This window comes from Talpa occidentalis, unplaced genomic scaffold (assembly GCF_014898055.3).
Source record: "Talpa occidentalis isolate TD23 unplaced genomic scaffold, MPIMG_talOcc4v2.1 talOcc4.6, whole genome shotgun sequence".
In the NCBI taxonomy this organism is placed as follows: Eukaryota; Metazoa; Chordata; class Mammalia; order Eulipotyphla; family Talpidae; genus Talpa; species Talpa occidentalis.
The window spans coordinates 21,270,949-21,285,659 of NW_023604972.1; the positions used below are offsets into that span (position 1 = coordinate 21,270,949).

At 40.4% G+C, this 14,711-nt stretch overlaps 1 protein-coding gene across 2 annotated transcripts in view; it reads left to right on the forward strand.

Annotated features, from left to right (window-relative positions):
• KLF3 (KLF transcription factor 3) overlaps nt 1-14,438 on the forward strand; it is a 33,243-nt gene extending 18,805 nt beyond the window's left edge. For both annotated transcript variants that reach the window (XM_037530698.1, XM_037530699.2), the window contains exons 3-6: nt 2,871-3,357; nt 3,939-4,089; nt 9,118-9,278; nt 11,107-14,438. In XM_037530698.1, the coding sequence (XP_037386595.1) occupies nt 2,871-3,357; nt 3,939-4,089; nt 9,118-9,278; nt 11,107-11,288 (981 nt within the window). In that variant the 3' untranslated portion in view covers nt 11,289-14,438. The remainder of the gene's footprint in view (nt 1-2,870; nt 3,358-3,938; nt 4,090-9,117; nt 9,279-11,106) is intronic.
• The last annotated feature ends 273 nt before the right edge of the window (nt 14,439-14,711 follow it).

Here is a 14,711-nt window from a genome sequence, read left to right on the forward strand (position 1 = left end):
GGCAGCAATAAAGACATGTTCTCTTTTTGCTTCCTATTTAACTGCCAATAACTTGGCATTAAAATCTAAGTCATGGAAAGGTCTTGGGTGAATAGGGCTTAGGATTTTAGAAAGAAGCTACATTTTGGTAAGAAGAAACAATTGATGCTGCCTCCTATTTCCTGAAGATTTTTCACCTCTCATTCCAGAACTTTTTCCCTTTAGAAAATTACACGCAGCAAATTAAACTTTAGAAGTACATGGAGCTCTTTTTCTCTCCTGTATTTGATTACTTAAGCCTCATTCACTGTACATGATTTATAATGTTTTTATTCATGAGACTTGAACCTCATTTAATATTTAAATTAAATATATTTATGGCTATAGGTTTTGGGCCTCTTGTAGTGTACCTGTGTGTGCCTGGTTCTACAGAAAGGTAGAACTAGTCTTGTTTGATCTTTGATCTGTAACTCAATTACCATTATCGAAACGCCTTCCCTTAAAAATGTATTTAATCAGCTCACCAAATTTTAATACTGTAAATTCCTATTTTAACCTGTATCCATATCACCGAGAACCAGGCCATTCAAAGGGTTATTTATGCACTTGAGGCCATTCTTCAGTAATTCAGAATCTGCATTTTAGCAAGGTGCCCAGGTGAGGTTTGGGAAGTCCTGTGTGGGAGGATCAAAGCCAGTTACATTGCCCGTCTCTTGTATATGAAAGGGACAGGGGATCCCTGGACCTCAGTGTGAACTGAGCTGGTTACATGGGTCATCTCCCTGAATCTGACTCAATCATAACCTCACAACCTCCTCGAAGGTGGGGATTCAGTCCACCTTGACAAGTTTGGCCCTAGCCTCATAGCATCTGTATTCTCATCTCTTACTAGTAATTTTCTTGCCCTCTTTTACAGAATTGCTTTTTTAACATAAGTACATTTTTAAAGGGAACTTTATAGCACTCCTATAAAAGTTTATTATGACACATTGAAATAAATAACTCTTAAAGCACAGTATGTTCATCGAGGACCACCTAGAAGCAGCTGCAGTACTTTAGAGAGGCATATCCCCATTGGCAGGAGTCACTCCTGTAGGGGGTTATGCAGGTTGTAGTAATAGGGGTAAAGAAAGGAAAGACTGAAAACAAAACACACACCCTGAACATTGAGAAACTGACATCAGGACTAGATAAAAATAAATACTGTCTGGCCCTCCCTACACCCAGTACTCCAAGTCTCAGTCAGCCCAGAGAAAGGGTCAAGCCTCTGGGTTTTTTAAAACAGCACAGGAGATTATGATGCATGACCAGATAGAAATTCACACAGTGTGGACCCCCAGAGGAAAGGTGTGACTTGTGGTAATCCCAGCAACAACCTCTGCTTCACCACAGTTATTTATAACCCACAAGTGTGCCCACTGAAATTGCAAGGGAGGCTGTGAAGTAAGAGTATTGAAGCTGTTTATTATAAGGCCCCATTGGTGGGTTTACTTGGTTGTATCATGAGTTCCGTATTGTTGAGAATTACAAATGCTTAGGATTTTAGAGCTGAAGAGAGGCACATTTACATTGCTTATTTCATTGCAAAGCATCCAAACTCAAGTAATTTTCTGTAGGCAGACTTGACATTTTATTAAAACTTTCAGTCTCCCTAAAATGCCTACAAATAAAGAGAATGACTTAGAATGAGTTTAATTTCTGAAAAAGCATTCACCAAGTTTGGTGTTTTGTTTTTGTTTTTGTTTTTGTTTTTTATTTCAGTTAAGGAATAGAAATAATTTCAGTCAATTTCATGGCCAAAGGCAGTATCCATAGTATGCAGTGATTACAACTCATTTCCATTTATTTAAAGAGGTGGCTGAAAGTGTGATTATCCTTGGAGCATGAGAAAGGTACTGGGAGATAATTTAGGTCGCTTTTGGGCAGAACCTAGGTCTGGAAGGACGCAGATGGATTCTGACCTTCAGCATCTTATCAGGTTGTCCTCCAGCATCTTCCTACAATGGGGCAGTGAGAGCGGACATGCAGAGGAAGCGCTGGCCTCAGCTTATGTGCAGGTCACTCTGAGCCCGTGTCCTTATTTCAGTCATATTGCCTGTTACAGTTCTGCCATCTACAATTTGGAAATTAAGTCGTCATCTATAGCTTCATTCAAACTGTGAATAAGACCTCTGATATGTTGCAGCCAAGGACATGATTACCCTGGTGTGAAATATTATCTGCCTTAGGAGATAGGTGTGTGGGGGCAACTCACCGTCTTGGCTGGCCTGAGACTGAGGAGGTTCCTGGGGGGTAGTAGGTTCTTTTAGTGCTGAAACCAGGACTGTTCAGCCACTAGACCAAAGCACTGACGTGCAGCTCCATCTCTCCATATTATATGAAAGTGTAACATGAGAAACAATATCCTCTCTGTGATGTGAAAGACACCAAAGCTAAAGAGAATTTCTTGCCAATTAAGAAACCTCATCAGATTATGGCCAAGTTAATTCTTTTATTTTCTAAAGTTTTTTTTTAAATGAATACAGTGGGCAGGGGGCGGGGGGGAGGCATAAACTAAATTCTTCAAAAAGAAGAATTCCCATCAGAAAGGTAGTGAGGTGAGCTGGCTTGACTGATTCTTGGTGAACCCCCACCCTAACTCCTAATGATAATATCCCTTAAACTTGTTGTTAAATCTTGCAGTCTCAACCTTAGCCTTGACATTAGATACAGGAATCATCTTAGAGTTGAGATGATTAGATTTTTTTCATGTTTGCTCTCCCAGGACCTTTTTTTAAAGGAGCAAGTGTCGTTAAGTCCACGTAATCGAAAGTAGCTTGTACATTTTCATCTTAAGGCGTGTTTCAAACAAACACAGATAGGTAACCTACACTTTTTCTCCTTTCCAACAGTCGTACCCATCCAATTACATGGAGTCCATAAAGCCCAGCAAGTACGGCGTCATCTACTCCACGCCGTTACCTGATAAGTTTTTCCAGACGCCGGAAGGCCTGGCGCACGGGATGCAGATGGAGCCGGTGGACCTCACCGTCAACAAGCGGAGTTCACCACCCTCTGCTGGGAATTCTCCTTCCTCACTGAAGTTCCAGACCTCGCACCGGAGAGCCTCGCCTGGATTGAGCATGCCTTCCTCCAGCCCCCCGGTGAAAAAGTACTCGCCTCCTCCCCCGGGCGTGCAGCCCTTCGGGGTCCCGCTGTCCATGCCACCGGTGATGGCTGCTGCCCTGTCCCGGCACGGGATTCGGAGCCCGGGGATTCTGCCGGTCATACAGCCCGTTGTGGTGCAGCCTGTTCCCTTCATGTACACCAGTCACCTCCAGCAGCCGCTCATGGTCTCCTTGTCAGAGGAGATGGAAAACTCAAATAGTAGCATGCAAGGTAAATCGCACCACTGCTGCTTGGTCATCCAGCATCTGCCGTGTCTTCCCTGCACAGTCTGGGTGAGGGAGCAGAGGCAGCAGAGAGCCAAGAGCTGTTGAACTCTCTTAAAAGGAAATACTGTATTTGTCTTAGAATCTGCCTGAGGCATTTCCTTTTTCTTTTAAGTGTTGATATTGGAAGAGCTCCCAGGAGTCAGACTGTCTGTTTAATGCCATGAGCTGATTCCTTTCACTATATAATTGTCAACTTTGGGATAGTAAGAATCTTGACTTTTTATTTTGCTTTATTGACTTACATACTTTTTGACCATAGTGATAACTAATGATTAATAAAGGCCACCTTGTATATCGGCTGGTTTTAGGAAGCGAACTCCGGGGTTAAAGGAAGATAATCAAAAGTCATGAAGAAAAACCATTTTGGAGCTCATGTTTTAAATGTCCAGCTTCCTATATCTGCTGCTTGCTGGCAACTAAATACTCACATGACAGTATTATAAATAGAAACTGTGCAATAAGTATTTAGCCGAAAGTGGTAAATTAATTGTACACAGGGTGATTTTTATATATTTTCTTTTTTAGTTCCTGTAATTGAATCATATGAGAAGCCTATATTACAGAAAAAAATTAAAATAGAACCTGGGATTGAACCACAGAGGACAGATTATTATCCTGAAGAAATGTCACCCCCATTAATGAACTCAGTGTCCCCCCCACAAGCACTGTTGCAAGAGTAAGTATATATTTATGTCTACCCAGTATTTGTGTGGCCACGGACACCTTGGGGCCTGCGGCGGAAGCACAAGCTTCCAATGTGTGGTGTGTTGTGAACTCCCAAGCAGCAATGGCAGCTACTGGGCAAGCTGGGAGAATCCAAAAACTACGTGCTGTTATGTGGGTGCCGTGATGACAACAATTATGTCACCTTTTCATTGAATTGGTCACCCATTTTGCCACCTCCCCATATACTATGTCATTTTTATCTTTATTTTTTGTCACCCCTCTAGACTACATTTCCCTGCAATTTTAATTCCAATGTAGATTGAATTTGATGCTCTAGATATTCCACTTAAGGTTGGATCATGAAATTATTTCATGTAGAGATACATCGTCCTTCCAGTTGTCTCTTCTAATAGAGTAACTCTTGCTCTGCTGGCAAATGTATTTAATCAAAACTTTCAGTCCCAAGAAAGACCCTCCCCCCAAAATGTCTGGAAGTACTGGGAGCAACGAATGTTGCCCCTGTTGTTCTAAGAAGCTCAGCATTGGGCCTCCCTGGTAGTGCAGTGGGTTGAGCGCAGCACTGTGAAGCTGTCCACAGCCTCTGCAGTGCCAGTTCAATTCCTGGCCAGCCAGGGAGATACCCACATGGCGCGGCAGACCTCTCCTGTCTCACCCGCTGCTTCCCTCAGCGGTGTTTTCAGTCATCTGCCTGTTCTGCTCCCCACTCCGTCTCTGGTGAATATTCTTATCCTCTCGTGCCTCTGGCCTGTACCCCAGATCTTGTATAAATAAATAAATCTTAAAAAAAAAAAAAAAAAGCTCAGCATTGAAGGAGCTCTTTACTTTCTGACTGGTCATCTTAATCATATCTGCCCCTAGAATGTCCAGAGCTCTGGGACTGCCATCCAGGAAGAAGCTTACATGCATTGGCCAGCAACCAAGCAACTGAGCAGCACTTTGTTTTAGGTCTGACTCGCTCTGTGATGGTGTCACATCATGACTGGAATCTGCCCCTAGTGAGCTCCTCAATGTGTCCCAGTGGCCACACTGGAGGCTGTGTTTGCAGTGACCTTTGGATCCCAGCTCTGTTGTCCACTGAATATATGACCTTGGGCTAATCACTTATTCTTGCTGCCTCTATTGCCTCTTTATTTTCATTATTGTTGTAATTATTTCTCTTGCTGTAATTGTCTTGTGTTATGGTGCTTTCATCATTGGATTTAGTGGCCAGTTTCCAGTACAAAGACAACAAATATTGTCTCCCCAGGGTCTGTTCCATCTTCTTTCTCTATCACCTTTTCTCCAACTTAGCAAATGTTCTGCAAATCCCTCCTTACACAACTCCATGACCAAATGTAAATGATCTGTTTTAAAACAGCTCTTCTGGAATTGCACATGCATTCTAGTTGTATCCGTATTAAACACAATTTATAGTGCCTCATGTATTAATGGGGGGGGGGGGAAGAGGGGTTGTCATATTCCCTGATAGATGTAGGAGAGAATGAATCTTACCCAGCCACGTCAGCAGGGAGAGAGGAAGTCTGGTGGAGTTGCATGTTATCCTTCATAATGCATAGTACCTTCTTCCCCCTCAAATGAAACTTTTCCAAGTGTTTTCAGTTTTCAAAGGAATTATTTCATCCCCATAGCACACATGTGGGAGTCAGCAGATAGCTGACTAGCCAAATATTAGATAATTCGCCTGCAATCCCACTTGTAACAGCAGAGAGGGGACTGGGCTTGTGGCCCTTCACCCGATGAGTGCACTTCTTGCTGTCTTGTCCATAGCTAACCAATTGCATCTTCTCATGTACGTGGTAAAAGGGAAAGTAAAATGGACACATCTGGTAGACTGGATTGGCTCTCTTTTTGTGCTTGCCAGGCATGTCTCTGGCAAGGTAACTGGTAACATCGCTTGTAATGATGATGAGAAAGATGCTATAAAACTAAATAAAGTCAGCTGCCCACGTAGGGAGAAGTTGTCTGACTGAAAAGGGTTATTCCAAAGTTTAGATTGCTGTGAATTAGTGTAAACCATTACAGAAGGCAATTTGAAGGCATTCTGTGCTCTGAATGCTGATGAAAAGAAAATACTTTTTCTCTTATTTTAAGTAATGTTCTTTTGATGATCTCAAGCTTGATGGCTTTAATGATTAATGAGTAATATGCTTGTTTTAATGCTGACCTAAGATTGCATTTTGCCTCGCAAAAAATTGTGCAGATTAGCCACAACCACGACATGTACTTTGCAAGTCATTCTCTCACAGATGTGATTAAGTAATGTCTTGGAGTGTGCCCAGTTGCAGCCCACATAGGAAACCAACTAGCCAGGAAAGAATCACTTGAAACCAAGTCCCTAGAACCATGGCGATGAGGCAGCCCCAATAATATTTGCCTTAGGAATTCCGTCCTTTCCAGAGGCAGATCTTAAAACACAGCTTGGAAATCCATTTGCTTGATCAGAAAGTTAATAGTTTTAGAATGCTTTTTTATGGTACTCAAATATTTCTCAAATTCCTTGTGTTATGTATTTACATAGGTGAAGATGTACTTAGTACAAAAAAACCTTCAGGATCGCATTTCCCCATTTAGTTATACATGTGAATTATAGCAAATCTAAGAGGGGCAGGGGCTTAATGCAAAGCCAGGTATCTGATAATTAATAACTAGTGTAACTACTTGGTGGTAATGATCCCAAACAATCTCTAAAAATGAGCAGTGAGTAAACCATAAAGGGTGAGATCCCAACATCCTTATAAATAGCCTCAGCCTGTTCTCACACCTGGCCCTTTAGAGATGGGACTGCTGCCCTCAGAATGATACCACCTTTCAAGGTTAGATGGACTTTATTGGAAGAAACATCTCCTGACCTGCTGTTATGACATCCCACATGAAATTAACCTATAGGAGGCAAAGTGTGCAAATAGGTTTCTGAACCTTGAAATATTAACAGCTACCACCTAGTAGTTTTACATCTGGAAGAGATTGTTCTTAAGGGCTTTGTCTATAGTTCTCACAGTAATCTCTGAGATCATATTTTCATCATCTCCATTTTACAGAGAGGAAGCTGAGGCACTGAGAGGATTGAACATTGGTGCACACAGCCTTCTAGAGTATCTTTATATATGAAATGAGCAACTGGGAAAAGTGGTCATAATTACTGCAGAGAAACTCTTAGACACATTCCCAACCCATAAAATCTAATAATTGAGGGGGACTTCTAACACCATCTGGGGTGCCCTTGCAATAGCCCAGGGACATACGAGATACATTTAACCATTCTGTTTTTTCCCCCCAGTATTTGATTTCCTGAAGATAAAACATTTTAATCAATGGCATTAAAGTTGAAAGTTAAAAAGAAGCTGACAGCTCTTTTCCTTCAATTCAAGACTTTTAAATTAATAATTTGACTTCATAAAAACTGCCCTTATTTTCTTTTTGTTTCTGTGTATATATTTAATTAAGTCCTTGTTTCCCCCCCTCCCCCTAACCCCTGTTACTTTTCCATGTATCTGAACCAGGCTATTTTATTCTTCTATATAGATCCTCTCTCAGCATGGGGTCAGACAGGTAAAAATGATACCCAAAACTGACAGTTTTCTTTACCAGTGATAAAGGTGTGTGAAATAAATAAGGTCATTTAAAATAAATATACCAGAAAAATGTTATAGATAAGGGACATGCTTTTAAATTTTTACCACGATAAAAAAAAAAAAAATCCAAATCTGGATTCCAGGGACTCCTTTTGATTTTTATGGCTAATTTCATTTTTTGTCTTATAAGCTTGAGTGTTTAACTTCATCAGATTCTTTTCCTCCTTTTCACCAATCTTTTTTCTCCCCATACACACTTGGACAAAGCATCCAACTTTGTACATTCAGCATTTGGAGCACCGTCAGGCTATTAGACTCCAATTTAAAATAAGGAGAAATCATTCTTTATAGTTGGAGGCCAACCACGTGAACTTACAATGCATCAAGTACTTAGTCATGAGGAAAGCGAATGAATGCGTTAGAACTTTTTAATTACTTGATTCATCAGCAGGGAAAGCCTGAGAAAACTACAGCTGTGGCCCGACTCGTCATCTGCCCATTGTCCCCACTGCCTTCTTTTCTGAAATAGAGGAATTTCTTAGTACAGATGCTTAACATGATTTGATCTCAAATCCACTCTAGAAAAGGGTGCAGATACAGGAACAGAAGGCAGCTGAGCCACAATTAGGAAGGTGGGGAGATGCAGATGCTGTGGGGGACTGGCCCTGCCCTGTGGAGTCTGGTCTTGGGCTGTGGGTAAGGGACTTCCTCCCGTGACTGCTGGCGGTGCCTCAAGTTCTCCCAGCAGTAAGAGTTGGACTTTTTGGAAACAACAGTGCCAACATTTGTGGGGCCACGGAAGGAGGGAATCCCACCATTTGAAAATTACATGTAAATTGGCAATCTTTAAGCGATCCCAATGGAATGTCAATAAAATAGGTTTGTCCGATAGATCATGTGGTTGCCCAGGTCTTAGAAATTTAACCCTTTACATTTGCCACCAAAGAACAATAAAAGGAAATCAGGGCAGCCTGAAAAAATTTAAAAAAAAAAAAAAACAGTCTAGTAGAGTGCTCAGCATTGCAACAAGTTTCTATAAATAGGCTAATTTTTATTGAGGGAAAGAGACTCTCCTAGCACTTTGCACCTACCTCTAGCAAAGCACCTAACCTTCTTACTGTCATTACTTATCTACATGTCTGTCTCCCCCTAGAGTGTGAGCTCCTCGAGGGCAGGAACCCTGTTTTTATTCATCTTTGTGTCCCGGTGCCAAGCACAGTGCCTGGCTCATGGTAGGTGCTCACTAAATGTTTGTTGAATGAATATAGCAGTGCTTCTTGGGTTGATCAGCTCATTTCTTTTTGTTTTTTGTTTTTTTTTTTTTACTTTTGTTGGCTTTTTTTTTTGTTTGTTTGTTTTTGCCCAGTGTTGTTGATGCTTTTGGTAGACTGATGAAAAGGAGGCGCCTTTTACTCAATATTTTGCATTTAACATTGACTTTATAGGAATCACCCTTCCGTCATAGTGCAGCCTGGGAAGAGACCTTTACCTGTGGAATCTCCAGACACCCAAAGGAAGCGGAGGATACACAGATGTGATTATGATGGATGCAATAAAGTGTACACTAAAAGTTCTCACTTGAAAGCACACAGACGAACACATACAGGTATTTCAAATACCAGACTCCATCTTTATTAAGAAGGATTAGAATGGAATGTCAAGGACAAATGTTCTAGCTTTCAAGGGTTATCATAATGAAATCTCAAGGTTCTCTCTGTAACAGTGACAATCTGTACTCTCTGAAGTAAGTGTGAGAGAAAGAAAGGAGCCACCCCTGGACAGAGGGGGAGGTGCCCTTAACCATGAGCTGACTTTGATGAAACAAAGGCACTCATTTAATAAATGGTATATATTATCACATTCGCAGTAGCAAAAAAACAATTCATTAGGCAGAACAAATAAGCACGGCAGTTGCTAGGAATGGAATTCAAATGGAAGACTATCACTGAATTTAAAAAAGTGAAGAAATTTGGGTAATTACTGACTTCTGAAGTTGAGGGGGAATTTTTGTGCCTTTGCTGCCACACTTGTTCCAGGATATTTTCCATCTTGCTTGTACAGAATAGCAGGCAGCCAAAGCTTACAGAAAGTTGTTAAATAGGTGAAGAAAGCAGAAAATGTGTGCTTATGAACATTCTGTCGCACAACTTCTTAAGGCAGGTATACAGAAATGTTTTAAAGAGCCTGATTAATTGTGAAGTATTAGTGACGGGTTTACAGTAAATCGTGTCTGCCCTAACATCAAACTCTTCGATGTAAAATTCTAGTACGACAGCACTTGCCTCAATATACATTTTCTTTCTTAATTTAGAGTGTAGTTTTGGGGGGAGGTTTGTTTTTTTTTTTTTTTTTTGTCTCATGAGTCATTCTTATTAGGAATATTTAGAGAGGTGACAGTCTGGGATTTGGAAGAGAAAAGAGAAAAGGAAAGTGTCTGGCAGAGCAGAAGTGAATCCTGGGTAGAGGAAGCTGAGGGGATATCGGCCTACAGAGTTCTTTGACTTTGTCATAATGTTACCACGGAGAGAGATGCAGGCACTGGTCTTGTGATTGCAGAGCACCCAATCAGCACGGCCTGACAGATTCATAAAAGCATCCCAAGGTTTTATTGGAACCCTGGAGGGGAATATTACCAACTTCCAAGCTAAGATTAAAAATACGTGGATTACTTGGGTGATAATTCACATGTAGGAAATACTGCTTAGCATATATATCCATTGTAGCAAAGCAGATAATGCAAATTTTAAATATCTCATAGGACTGCCAAAGAATGGCAATTCTGTGAGGTTTTAGAGAACAGGAGATAGTAAGGAAATTAATTTGCGATACCCATTATCCATTATTGCTAATTTAAGCATGTAAGATTGCCATTAACCACCATTTTCTTTGTACGGGTCTTCGTCTTGGCTCCCTAGCCTTTCCCTGTGAATGTCTGCCGTTGCTCATCTGCCAGTTACAATTACCCCACAGGGGGAGTTGTAGAAACCTGGCTTCTTGACAAGATGGGAAGATACTGCTTTATTTTTAGTGCTTCTGAATCAAAGCATTGTACAGAGGCATAATTGTTATTGACTAACCAAAAGATAAGATATTGAGATGCTGACATTCCTGACAGAAATTTCAGTTAATAGAGACTTCATAATTTAATGCTTTTATGCTTTAAGAACTCTGAAAATTTCCCCATCCCAGATTTCGGACAGCAAGGCAGTCAAACATTAATATTTAAAATATTAAGAAGACTAACTCATTTTTCTTGCTTGTCCTGGAGTAGTTATAAAACACTGTGTTATTGGAGAGGGACAGTGGATGCGCATATCTTAGAGATAATATACGCCAGGAGCTTTAGCTCAAAAAATCTGAACTATGTTGTCTTTTACGCTTTAATATCCTTGTGCTTGCAGAGAAAATTAACCTCTTCTTTTCCTTTCCTGCAGGCGAAAAACCCTACAAATGTACATGGGAAGGATGCACATGGAAGTTTGCTCGGTCTGATGAACTCACAAGACATTTCCGAAAACATACTGGAATCAAACCTTTCCAGTGCCCAGACTGTGACCGCAGCTTCTCCCGTTCCGACCACCTCGCCCTCCACAGGAAACGCCACATGCTAGTCTGAACGCCTCCATCTCCCGCCTCAGTGTGGCTCCCAGCCTCCCGGATCTCTCTCTGTCCACCCTCCCATGATCTAACTCATTTTTTACATGTACATTTTAATTTTGATTCAGCTGGTCTGAATCTCTGAATTTATATCATTCAAACTTCCATATGGTCAGTAGTAGATATTTTCTAATCCTCCCTCTCCTTACCACGGGTCAGACCTAAAGAATGTGAACAATTTTTTTTTCCGGGGATGCTAAGCAAACCCTTCTTACAGATACGTTTAATGTAATGAGAACAAGGAAACATGTAAAGTAACATTACCAATTGTCAGTTTCTCCATGTACTCCTCAAAACAATGTCAGAGTAAGTGTATTAGAAGTACAGTATCCAGCCTGCTAGTCCTTGCCAGAGACCTTCAGACCTCTGTGCTCTGTGATCACATTTTGTGCTTGACAGTGAAGAGAAGGGTGGACCCTTTCACACGTTAGCTGGCAGTGTGGCAAGACTTCACAGTAATGCAGTCAACTCTTCCATTGCCCTAAACAAATCTTGCTTGTCAGCTTGGATTTATCACTTCCTCTCTCCTCCCTTGTGCCCGCAGCTAATACGGAGGTCTCTGCCACTGCTGGGAGATGAACCCAAGCTGCTGGTTTAAGTGGATGATGTTTATCAGTGGAAGGGATGGATGGCGTATTCACATAGCGTGTGGTCAAGAGAGGGAGTATTGAGCAAGGGAGGCCCCAGGGGAAGAATAGGAAGTCTGCCATTCCTCCCCGGCTGGGAGTCTTCCATGAGATTTCATCATTCAGTTAGCTGTACAGTGCTTTCCCAGAGTTTCCGCCCCGATGTATATTCCACCAAACAGACCTTCACAGCAAAGCCAGACACTGATGGGCTCATCCATGCACCCATTTCCATTCCTGCAATGTCCTTAATGTGGATCAGCAAGCACTGATAGGGACACCACCAAAATATTTGCCCAGAGTGGGCAAAACCTTTCTGGATAAGACTATACATGGCTTTTCTCTAAGCCAACCTCCTTACAGCTTTTTTGCAAAGAGGAAAATGCTGAGTGGTGATTGTAATCCCCTACCAAATTAATCACGTAGCTTTTATACAGAAACTCTTCTGTGTGAGCTGGAAGGTGCCAAATTGGCTGTCCTCTGTGTAAGTAAGCATCTGATAATGCTTTAGTAGATTCATCCTGTTCAAAACCTGAGTGACACTATCTGTAAATATAACTAGTTGTGAAGCACACATACCTTTATTTGGGGGAACAGATAGCTAAACAATGTAGAAAGCCACAGTTCAGGGATTCCTATATGTAGCTCAAAAATTCCCTAATGTTTACTATTGAAGCAGTGATCTCTCATCACTATCAAGTATCCTTTCAGAAGAACAAACTGAATATGACTCGTGTTTATGTTGAAGATAAAAAGCACCATTACTTGTAGGAAGTTTTTCAAAAGCAGGCTTTTGAGCACCATGGTCTAAATGCCAATACAAATAATTCATGCATAGAAATGCCATTGGTCCTACATTTAAAAGTGGGCATCGGTGGTCGAATGTGGGTGCATGTAGCCAAATGCGCCTTCACCCCTTGATGAAGGATGGAGAAGAGAGAAGACTGGAATCCTGAAGATTCATCCCAGCCACAACTCAGGATCCAACACAACCTTAACTGGGAGGAATACATTGCTTAATTGTTTGTTTTTTTAACCATCAGTGAACGAATTATTCTGGAGGCCTGCAAATTGTGTGGGGAGCTCACTTTGATGGCGCTATTGTTAATAAAAGTTAGTTGTAGGGACTGCACGCAAGAGGTCCCACCCCTCAGCCCTCTGTACCAACTGAAGGAAATGGAGTTGAGAAATGCAAAGTGATTTGTTATCTTGGCACTTGGTTTTGGTTCATTTTTTTTTAAGCACTGACTGCAAAATTTGTTTGGAATATTAAAACATCCTAATTGGGCTTTTTTTTTTTTTTTTTTTTTTTTTTGTGGTGACTATGACATGAATTGAGGGATAAAATTTGGCTCTTGGAAAAGTAGGCATTGTCGGTATTATAAATGTTTGTCACATTCATGCCAAAGTGTTTATTTCTTGAAATGGTTCTTCTACAACACACTGAAGAATTTAGTCGGAATGCAAGGAGCTTTTTGTTATGATGGAGAGGACCCATTTGTGTGTTCCAGCCCATAGAGAAGATGGGAAAGGAAGCAAGAAAGGATAGAATTGATCTTTGAATAAGCTTTGAGTCCAGTTAATAGCTTCATGAGTTCTCTTAAAATTTGATGTGTTTGCTATGGCATATTTATATTTTGTTCAAAAGAAGCAGCAAGGCCTTGCAAAGACTCTCACTATTATTCAGTTTGCTTAGATCCTGTTAACAGTTCATTAATGAATATCCCTTTTAACTAAAAGAAACAACCCACACAGAGGCTACTGTCTATTTCCAGTCTGGTCTATATACTTCAGTTAGCAATTGGCTCTTACCAAATTTTCCTTATATATATATATACACATTTGTATTTTGCTATGATAGTTGAGAAATTTAGTCTATTAGTCATTTTTAGCTGTTATTGTGGAAGAGCTCAAATACAAGATGCCCTTAAACATGTGGTTTTAATGATGTGCCATGTTATTATCAATGGTGATTTTAATTGCAATATTTTAAATTGATAAGACTTGTAAACATGAAGTTAGTGTTGTATACATTCTGTTTGTTATAGAATTGCTGTGATGATATTCAAGTGTCATCTTGGGGAAGAAGTCAGCAAAATTAAATCTGAATCCATCATATCTTAGAGTTCTGAATGTGAATCTACATCGCAAATGGGCATTAACATTCTAAATCGATCGGTTTGGAGAATGTGTTAGCAGTGTACCATGTTCACCTAAGGAAATGCTAAATCCACGGAAGTTTCAAGAGCCTTGGAACAGATTGACAGGGGAACTATAGATGTATATGTGTATTTTATTAAACACCCATCTGCACTATCAGTGTTGCACTAATGCAGAATTTGAAAGACTATATTGCTGATACTGTTTATCTGCACATCATTCCTGATTAGATTGTTTTAAAGACAATCTCAAAGATGTAAAGTTTTAAAGAAATTTGGTTTGAAAATATACAGTCATCTTGATGGAATTGCTGTCACACATGACATTGTTCAGATTTGTCTTTATTCTCTTCTTGGTCAAGTTTAACAATTTCTAAATGATTGCAAATTCATATAAAAAGAATACATTTACAAAGCCATTTTACATGCATTAAACGAGGGCTACAAAATGTTTTACAAATACTAGCACTTTTTTTTTTTTTTTTTGCTGTTATGTACTTAGTGTTAGAGGGTCAAAGTAATCTTCCTGCTTAGCATCTCTTAAACCATGCCTGCAAGTATAGCAGGATTATTACATTTACAGTACTTTAATACTTG